Source organism: Fusarium coffeatum (assembly GCF_003316985.1).
Source record: "Fusarium coffeatum strain FIESC_28 chromosome Unknown BRIP53273_contig_52, whole genome shotgun sequence".
NCBI lineage: Eukaryota > Fungi > Ascomycota > Sordariomycetes > Hypocreales > Nectriaceae > Fusarium > Fusarium coffeatum.
In genome coordinates, this window is record NW_022157849.1 from 59,491 (window position 1) to 69,281 (window position 9,791).

General features: G+C 47.6%; 4 protein-coding genes across 4 annotated transcripts; 2 read left to right on the plus strand and 2 right to left on the minus strand.

Annotated features, from left to right (window-relative positions):
- Window positions 1–138: 138 nt before the first annotated feature.
- Window positions 139–848, plus strand: FIESC28_02371 (uncharacterized protein; the record flags this gene model as incomplete). The annotated part of the gene is made up of 4 exons (XM_031156520.1): window positions 139–195; window positions 397–497; window positions 622–703; window positions 768–848. 4 exons carry the CDS (start codon window positions 139–141, stop codon window positions 846–848), a joined length of 321 nt encoding a protein of 106 aa, XP_031019394.1.
- Window positions 849–1,210: 362 nt separating this feature from the next.
- FIESC28_02372 (uncharacterized protein) lies at window positions 1,211–2,795 on the minus strand (the record flags this gene model as incomplete). The annotated part of the gene is made up of 2 exons (XM_031156521.1): window positions 1,211–2,597; window positions 2,659–2,795. 2 exons carry the CDS (start codon window positions 2,793–2,795, stop codon window positions 1,211–1,213), a joined length of 1,524 nt encoding a protein of 507 aa, XP_031019395.1.
- Window positions 2,796–3,844: 1,049 nt separating this feature from the next.
- Window positions 3,845–4,686, plus strand: FIESC28_02373 (uncharacterized protein; the record flags this gene model as incomplete). Its single annotated transcript, XM_031156522.1, has 4 exons — window positions 3,845–3,847; window positions 3,915–3,933; window positions 3,998–4,449; window positions 4,543–4,686. The coding sequence occupies 4 exons, from the start codon at window positions 3,845–3,847 to the stop codon at window positions 4,684–4,686; spliced, it is 618 nt and encodes a 205-aa protein (XP_031019396.1).
- Window positions 4,687–4,959: 273 nt separating this feature from the next.
- Window positions 4,960–6,884, minus strand: FIESC28_02374 (uncharacterized protein; the record flags this gene model as incomplete). Its single annotated transcript, XM_031156523.1, has 5 exons — window positions 4,960–5,464; window positions 5,512–5,850; window positions 5,905–6,307; window positions 6,362–6,629; window positions 6,684–6,884. 5 exons carry the CDS (start codon window positions 6,882–6,884, stop codon window positions 4,960–4,962), a joined length of 1,716 nt encoding a protein of 571 aa, XP_031019397.1.
- Between the last annotated feature and the right edge of the window lie 2,907 nt (window positions 6,885–9,791).

The following is a 9,791-nucleotide window of genomic DNA, read 5'->3' on the forward strand; positions in this document are numbered from 1 at the left end:
TCGAAAAAACTTCGCTTACCCTTCGGCACGTGACCCACAGATTTGCTGGCAAACCTTCAGATATCCTCCATCTTTTTTGTTCACTCTCGTTGGAAATATCTTCGATCAACCCACGTTCGACTAACCCATCCAGCAACAATGGCCGCTGAACAACCTGCGAAGTCCGGTCTGGCCGTTGGCCTTAACAAGGGCCACGTATGTCTTCCCTACGATTTTCCTGCTGAGTGAGGTTTTGGAGATTGATCGAAAGGTCGATATTTCAATACTTCACTTGGTTCAACTGTCGCAGTCTCACCTCGTGGAGGATCTCTGCTTCGCCTTCGCGACGGATGACGGCGCGACGAAATCATCCAACTAGCAGACGATGGACGCTGACATTTGTCGCCAATTTTACAGAAAACCACTGCCCGTGTCGTCAAGCCCCGTGTCTCCCGCACCAAGGGCCACCTGAGCAAGCGCACTGCCTTCGTCCGCGAGATCGTCAAGGAGGTCGCTGGGTAAGTCAACACAATTTTATTTGGGTGGAATGGAGAATCGATCTGGAGAAGAATCTCTATCTCTGCTTGATGGGATCATGTCAAATTTTGCGCTTGGACTTGGGCTAACAATTATCCTTTACAGCCTCGCTCCCTACGAGCGCCGAGTCATTGAGTTGCTCCGTAACTCCAAGGACAAGCGTGCCCGTAAGCTCGCCAAGAAGAGAGTACGTCGAACAGAACCGCCTACACCGAAACCCTCCACGATCTATATACTAATTCACATCGCAGCTCGGTACTTTCGGCCGTGCTAAGGCTAAGGTCGACGAGCTCCAGCGTGTCATCGCTGAGTCTCGCCGTGCTGGTCACTAAATCATTTAATCTGATTTTCTGGGAATCTGGCACAGGATTGGGTTCACATGGATTGGCGTGGTCACGATGATCAATTAAAAAATTAACGGCTTTGATGCTCCGTGGCAGGGAAGCTGCGGCTCACCGGAATACCAACACTTTCAAGCAATTTATGGCGTAATGATCAAGCCATGCTCCCATCAGTCTTCTTCGTGACGAATGTTTGTGATCTGGAAGTGAATTGATACTTGAATGTCATTGCAATTAAAGCTGTGTATGGACTTCGCTTCTATACGTTTATTATGACTTAAACCCGACTAACCAACGCCGCTAATGATGATCGATGCATACCTCATATCCTTCCCATGATATTTTGTGACTGCCTATTTCTTTCCCAACTTGAGCCACTTGGGTATCTTCTTAACAATCTTCTCTCCTGATCCCTCTCCAGTCTCTGTTTGTGCTGGGCGAGCAACTGGCACCGCCTCATCCTTCTCATTAGAAACGATGGGCTCAGGAACCTTGACTTGTTGACCCTGTTGAGCAACATTGGCCTTGAGGAAAGGTTGTTTTCTCACAGCTAGTGGTACGCCATCTTCCCAAACCAAGTTAATGAGAGTTCTTCCGGACAGTTTATAGGCTTTGATCAATCCATTGTTGGGGTTAGGGTCGTCCTTGATTACAGTCTTGGTTCCAGGAAGAACGAGATGGAAGGGTTGGCCATCATGGGCCATAACATGCCGAACAGCGTCGTACAGAAACTGGCCAGTGTGTGCTGGGCTTACTTGCCAATCACTGCTGGTGTTGTCTGGGAACCGAACTTTGATGAGGATAGACTTGATGGCGTTGATTTTGGCAGCTTCTGCCGCAGCTTTCTCTTCCAGCTCCTGGTCTGAAAGCAATCGCTTATTTCTTGAGTTCTCCTGTAATCGAGCTTGGTGGAGTTGTGCATGGGCGATCGTAGGAGCGAAATCGGTATCCGGAGCAGGAGCTAAAGCTGCGGCAGGCGTTGATCCTGAAGGGGCTAGGAAAACACTGACGGGTGCTAATGGATCACTTGACTGAGAAGAGTCGACTTCCATATTGTCCTCTGCGACAGCCTCGGGTGCTTTCTCCGGTTGAGTAGGACCTGCCTCCGAGGGCTCTTCTGTCTGAGCGTCCGCCATCTTCGAGTCTTCTGTCTCTTGTGGTGCTTGCTGTTCCTGAGTTTCGGTCTCTCCCGTTGATACAGGCTCGGCAATTGTTGTTGAAATTTCCTCCTTCTGGTCTTCGTCATCCGTATCCTTAAAGAACTGGCTGATCTCCGTCATTGCATCGTACAGAGTCTTGTCCGTCTTACGGAACGTCAATCGGATCAGAACACTTCCAGAGTTATATCCGAGCTGGGATAGAGTCTTCTGGAAGTCGGTGAAAGATGAGAGTTCTCTACCCATTATGTTCAGGACTGGTGTTTCGTAGTGTAGTTGCCCGCTGCCACTTCCCGAACTGTCGTCCATCGAGGCAACCCCACGGGCAGTGATATTGATGTTCTTGCCATTACTCGCCTTGCCGCTCTCGAATTGACGTAGAACCTTCCATATGGTGAGGTCACTGGGAAACTTCTCGATCAAACGTCCTCCTGGTATTTCGCGACCCTCGGGAGGCGGGACTTGAAGGGCGACTTGAATGGCAGAGGGTGTTTTCGACTTTTGTACAAGCTCGAGCTTTGCGCCAGGGCCGAGACCAGAAGCGCGAAAAGGAATGGAGAGATCGACTGTTTTTTGCCGGTGCCTGAAAGAATACGTCGTCAGTATTTGGCTAGAGAGCAGTGGTAAGAGGTGGATGTGCTCACTTGACAAGATACTTGTCACTTGAAAGGCTGAGTCTTCGACATGCTTCCTCCAATACGTCAATCAAATAGGTTCCGGGGGTGACTTTGATAGTAGCCCGGCGCAAGTCGGAGGCTATCACAACGACGTTTGTTGCCATGATACAACGAGACCGATAGAGAGAAAGCAATACAAAGTTTAATAAGAGTTTGAGGACGTTGTAAACGGGCTGTTAATTCTTCTGGAGACAATCGCGGGGAGGTTGAGCTTGGCTGGCGGTGATGTAAGCAGACAGCTAGCCAAAGATACAGCGGGGTTGCGTAGGGGCCTTGAGCTGAATCCGCAGTTGAGGGAAGTTCTTACGGTAGAACCATTCATAGGAACCCAGTAGGCAGCCGCGAGTTATGAATGAATGGTTGCAATCGATATACTAGAAGCTTCTATGCCTTAGTAGGTAGTAGACAAGATTGCCGAAACTCTTGTCTGTCTATTAACAGTTAGATCGTTATATTAAAAGACTGCCCAACTTCAATTATGGTTAATCAAGTCCAGATCAAAGGCCAAGCTCTTCAGCCACTTCTTCAACTTATTTTGTTAGTAAATACTATATACATAGGTAGTTAGTTACCTTGGTGAAGGCTTCAGCTCTCTCAAGTCCTAATCATGCGTAATAACTATACAGAATGAAGCCTAAATATTAGTCGCAGCTGGCATAAAGTGACCAAATCATCTCGTTTCTAATGCTTTCGGGGGTCAATTCTTCTGACCTTAGTAGGTTGAGGCCTGCTGAGCCTCATACGCCACAGCTCGTAGGCTGCTTCAGTCAACGTGGACCTTGACCTCCACTTCATACCTAGACAGAGCTGCTTCTTCCCGGCCGCGCCAGACCGTGTTTGCCTTGCCAGCCCGCCTGTACAGTACGTACCTTCTATAGCAGCAACGCAACCTCATTGCACCTGCACCTTCTGTAGCTCCAGTTCAGTGACGGGAGCTTCAACCATCCATCTCGCACTCCATCCCCTCCACGTCAACTGCTCTCCAACAACCCACCGACGCGACAATACGATACGAATTAACGACAGCCAATCTCGCGGCTTCTTATAACGGTCCAGTCCCTTGCGTTGTCCTCGGCTTCCTCACGATAAGACGGTCGCTGGTTGACGTAGATTGTCCGACCTCGCATCTACCTATCCATCTTTAAAAGCCATCATGGTATGTCAACCTCAGTCCCACCAGCTATTTCGAGTTCCAGAAGCTAATTAGCACACTCAATAAACAGTCGTCTCCCTTCTCGATAAGTTAGTCTCGGCCGTCCATCGTCATGCCAATGATCATACTAAGCTAACCTCTCCTCCCTCACAGACGGCGGCGCCTGTGTCGCCATGGTCGGCAAGGATTGTGTCGCCATCGCATGCGATCTCCGTCTCGGTCTCCAGGCTCTTACTGTTTCCAACAACTTTCCCAAGATCTTCCAGTACGGCGATGTCTTCCTCGGTCTGACTGGCCTGGCCACCGACGTCAACACCGTGAGCGACCTCTTCCGCTACAAGGTCAACATGTACCGCCTGCGTGAGGAGCGCTCTATCGCCCCCCGAACATTTGCCAATCTTGTCTCTTCATCTCTTTACGAGCGCCGTTTCGGACCTTACTTTGTGTCCCCCGTCGTCGCTGGCTTAGACCCCAAGACTGGCAAGCCTTTTATCTGTGGCTTCGACAGCATTGGCTGCATTGACTTTGCCAAGGACTTTATTGTATCTGGTACCGCTTCAGAGCAGCTCTTTGGCATGTGCGAGGGTCTCTGGGAGCCTGATCTGGTGCGTACATAAACAACCGGGCCAACAGTCAAGTCCTGACTGGCTTGAATAACCCACTGCCTAAGATTGGTATACTAATATTCAACTTCACAGGAGCCCGATGCCCTCTTCGAGACCATCTCTCAGTCTTTGCTCAACGCCGTTGACCGTGATGCTCTTTCCGGCTGGGGTGCCCATGTTTACATTATCGAGAAGGACAAGGTTACCAAGCGATTACTAAAGGGACGACAAGACTAGAGCGTCGGCGTTATGGACAAATCTACAAGAATAGAGCGGGACAAGGAGTGGTTTATGTATCCTGTATGAATAGATACTCGGCCGACATCAACCGCTGGGTAATGAGAATGCACTTCTTCGTCTTGTTGTTACAATGCATATGCATGGGTAATTAATGTTTATGAGATAACTGATTGCAGGCTATGTCTCCGTTTGCGTCAATATTCTTTACCTATGTACTGACGTTTTGCATGGTTTGGCTGTATACACTCATACTATACAAGGCCTCTCCAATCACTTTAGCAGCACAGCAAAGGCCTCACAAGGTGCCAGCTTGATCTCGCCGCTGTTGAGATCATCTGCTGTCCTCCCCGCAGTGCTGACCAGCACTTCATGTGCCTCACCGGGCAACTTCCACGCAACTGAATCTGTTGAGAAGTTGCACACGACGAGAGCAGTGTCCCCGTTGTCAGCGCGTCGTGAGTAGGCAAATATCTTATCGTTAGCATCATCTACAAGCAGGAAATTGCCGTAGACGAAGACATCGATATGCTCCTTGCGCTTCTGGAGGACCTGGCGATAGCAGCTGTACACAGACTTGGGGTCTGACGTTTGGGAGGCGGCGTTGACTTCAGTATAGTTATCGTTGACACGCATCCAGGGTTTGGCATCAGCAGTGGTGAAGCCTGCGTTGGGGCTCGCATCCCACTGCATGGGGGTGCGAGCATTATCACGAGACTTCCTTTGGTACTCGATCTTGTAGGCTTTTTGGGCAGCAGCATCATCATTCTTATGCAATCTAATGGCCGTTAGTATACGCCGGCTTATGGGCACTGTTTAACTTACTCCCAGTGGTTGAGGCAGTCGAGGTCCTTGTACTCTTCCAAGTCCCAATCCTTAGGAACATTGGTCATGCCAATCTCCTGGCCTTGGTAAATAAAAGGCGTGCCTGCCTGGAAACCAAGGAAGATTGCAATGAGTTTTGCGCTGGCAACACGATGATCCGGGTCATCGTAGACAAAGCGGCTGATTGCCCGTGGCTGGTCATGATTCTCCAGGTACAGTGCATTCCAGCCTTGATTGTCGTACATGAACTTCTGCCATTTGAGGGTGGTGGCCTTCAGCTCAGAGAGTGTCCAGGATTTGGGCGTGAACTTGCCCCCAACACCGTGGTCGATGTCCATCCTGTTTATATCAGCCCATTGCTCACAAAGTTAGGGGAAGCAAAGGTAGACTCACAGCTCAAAGTGGAAGATCATGCTGAGCTCTCCGCGGTCACCTCGAACAGCCTTGATCAGCTCACGCTCGTCGTGAACACAGGGCATCTCTCCAACACTGAAAGCATTGTACTCTTGGAGGATAGTGCCGATTTCCTTGAGGAACTCATGACATCTGGGACCGCAGGCGTAGTATTCTGTTCCCCGGAGAACAGTCTTGTTTGAGTCGGGGAATGCTGGGTCCTTGCTGACAAAGTTGATAACATCCATGCGGAAACCATCGACGCCGCGGTCGAGCCAGAAGCGCATCACATTGTGGACCTGCTTGCGAACTGCCGGGTTCTCCCAGTTAAGGTCTGGCTGTTGCTTACAGAAGATGCAGAGATAGTACTCATCTGTGATCTCGTCATACTCCCAGGCGCTTCCTATAAATTGTGAGCTTTTATGGTCATCAAATCAGGAGTTGGGTGCATTGTTACCTTGGAAGTGGGCGTCCCAGTTGTTGGGAGGATGTCTGTTTCCATCCGCATCATACTTTGCAGGCTTCCAGATGTACCAGTCTCGATAGGGGTTGTCTTTGGATTTGCGAGACTCTTGGAACCACTCATGTTGGTCACTAGTGTGATTCATGACCAGGTCGAGTACAAGTTTCATGCCTCGCTCATGAAGTTTATCTTTGAGAACATCAACATCTGAGACGTCTCCATATGGAGGATCGATTGTGTAGTAGTCGCTGATATCATACCCCTGACCCAACATTAGTATACTTGGATGAATAGTGCATTCTAAGGGATAACAAACCATATCAACCTGGGGGCTCTTGAAAATTGGTGAAAGCCATACGATATCAACACCCAGGTCTTTGAGGTAATCGACTCGTGAGATGATGCCCTTTAGATCACCAACACCGGAACCTGTGGAGTCTTGGTAGGATGCAGGGTATACCTGATATACCGAGCTCTCTTTCCACCAGGCTCGAAGACTCTGATCTATGCTACCCATTTTTTCTTTTGTGAGATAACTCTGATTCTTGTGATGCTGGTCGTAGTGTCCTACATTCTGTTAGCTATATACGCCTTGAGTGCTCTTTGCACGTGAGAACAGCCGCTCGTGATCAAGAGACGAACTCACGATGGACCAATTAAGGCACTTTTTGATAGACGCACCGTGCACTTTACGGCTGCTTCAACCGGATAATCCGGTAGAATGTAGACTTGGAATGAGTCGTCCTAATCGTTGTATCAAAGACGACCTGTATTGAGGCTCTAACACGGCAGATGATATGGGTGCGGGGTGTTGCTCTCCAAGATTTTGATAACCGGACGTGTTACACAGCGTCTTCTCTCACTTATCACTTAAGAGAGCAGTTGTAGAGGATCTCTTTATTGAGAACTATAGTGGTATGGATGTTCTGGTTTATTTAATAGACAGCACGGAGTAATTCCCGGAGACATTGTTGCCATGATAGACGGGAGCCCCTCTACAGGGTAAATTGTTCGTTTATTTATCCCAATACTTGGTGAGATATTTAAGGTACGTAGCATATGATTATGATACGAGATCTGCAAAAACAAGTTGCTAGTCATGCATTTTTATCACTGAGAATTTTGTTCGTTGCAGACACTCGCGGGTGCCAGTAAAATCAGTTCAACGAGGACCTTTTCAAACACGATTCATGAACCCATCGCGTGAGACATGTTAAGCAAGTCAACATATGAAGATAATTTGGTTCTATTTTGTATCAATATTGCCACTCAGAGAAACTAGCACTCTACGGATACCCAAAAGTCTATAAAATTTTGCCGTATTAAGAGGACAAAGAAGCTAGGCGTGGCTAATGGAGAATGATAAACATGTTGAGTTCCACTTTTGTTATGATCTCCCATCATGGTGGTGTTGATGATACAAAGACAATCATTAGTCATGCATGTTGCTTGTTGAATTTGATATGCCGTTACAAAACGTAAATGCTAGTTACATGCCGCAGGATCTGTAAAACCTTTTTGGTGTAGTATATTAGTTGGACCACCAAAAGCAGTAGCTACCTTAGGACCTAAGGTGGTTTATCTTGGTGTATAGCAGTCTAACAATATTCAAGCTTTGGAGATATCAATCCCGTAGACGATACCACCAACAATACACTTTATCGAACGACTCTTGGATGAATCAGAAGCAATGGCACTTCTGATATGTGGATTTCCCTGATAGCCTTTTAAATAACATGATCAACTGTTCAACCGCATTCCTTACAGACGGTCCACAATAACAGGGCACAATCTAACCTGGCAACCTGCAGCCTACTGTGTTATCCCGCAAACTATGATGCTATACAGTGCCGTCAATCATCTGCGGATTCACATGTAGGAAGTTGTGTCGACCAACATGCATGGTATATGACACTCTTTGTAGCACCACAGGACTCAACGTTACAACAGGACTATAAGCTAGTAACCAACATACAGGGTTTGATCGCCTTGTCACACACAATTGTTGTAAAGATAAAGAATGTGCCATTGGTTTACTGATGCCAGACATACATTCAAAGGCTGAAAGAGACAATTACACAAACCCTAGTACAACCTTTATCACCCGTGTTCCAACTACCGTCTACGTACCAACAAAGGAACCTTACCTTCAGATAGAGGCAGTTCTACGGTTACAAGCGCTATCACTTTGGAAAGACCCTGAAGCAGAATGTGACAGGAGCATGGGCCCTAGGTATCTGTTTTACCCACATGGCTGACATGTCAAATAGTGCTACTGTAGCCGGGGTATGTCTTTTGATTCCCTACCTAAACTATCTGCTACGCACAAAGAATATTGTACTATATAGTATTCCGTCAGTTTGGCTCTCTATTGATTGTGTCTAGTTTTCAATATCAACAGAGCCTGTGTTTGTGGTGTGTAATTGTTGAGTGCCTTATCTTTAATATGTACTCCTACTCTGCATTGGATCGTATCTTAGTACCTAGTAGATCAATACGCTGCAGGTGATGCATTAGCAAAGCAAGTTCAGCATTCGTGAGCATGTGGTACGTGCGATGCATTTTCCGTGTCTCAACCATTTCTAGATGCGATGCGATGTGATGGCGCTACTTTGAAGGTACATTAGATCAAGTACAGCACAGCTTTTTCGCCCTGTAATTTGTCGCCCAAATCTACAGCCCTGGGGTACCTCTGAGGTTTCATATATCCAATGCAAGATTCAATCAACACAGACCAGGCGTCGACAAACGAGGCACAGCAGCACAAACATAAATAGAATCTGTTCATTAAACAAATGCTTTGATTTGGGGATGATTTATCCGACAGGGAAAAAACATTTCCTGAATAAGAAACAACTAGATTGTGCGTGTACGACTTTTTCTTGTCCTGTCTTCCAAAACCAAAACAAAGACTCAGGTCAACCTGATACTGTACTTGATTCGGACAGGATGAATGTAACGAACCAGTAACTGACCAGTAAGTACCTCGTTCCAGCGACCTTACCATGCTCGGCACCCTTACGCTTTAGCAGAGTCTAGGGCTAAAAGGCGCTGGAGTAGGTCAGGATGATCGCCTACCTAGTCAATCCTGCAACTGGATCTCACCCAACCATGGACCTGCGCTAAAGACCAAGCCCAGCCTCTTTTCCTCTGGTCTTTTTCCTTCTAGGCGACCGACAATCATCCATGACCTTGACCTTGACCATGACCCATGCATTTGATCCATGAATTGAATCGAACCCCAGTCACACTTAGACTCCCCCGGGGTTGAAAGCGCCATGACCATTGACAATTAGTGGATAGATTCAGAAAGTTTCAGTGTCCTATTGAGTCTGTCTGGCTGTCTGTCTCTCTTTTTGATCAGCATAGGTTCCTTTATCGTAAACATTCACAAGCCATCTCTTATCCGGACATCGCCAGGAAC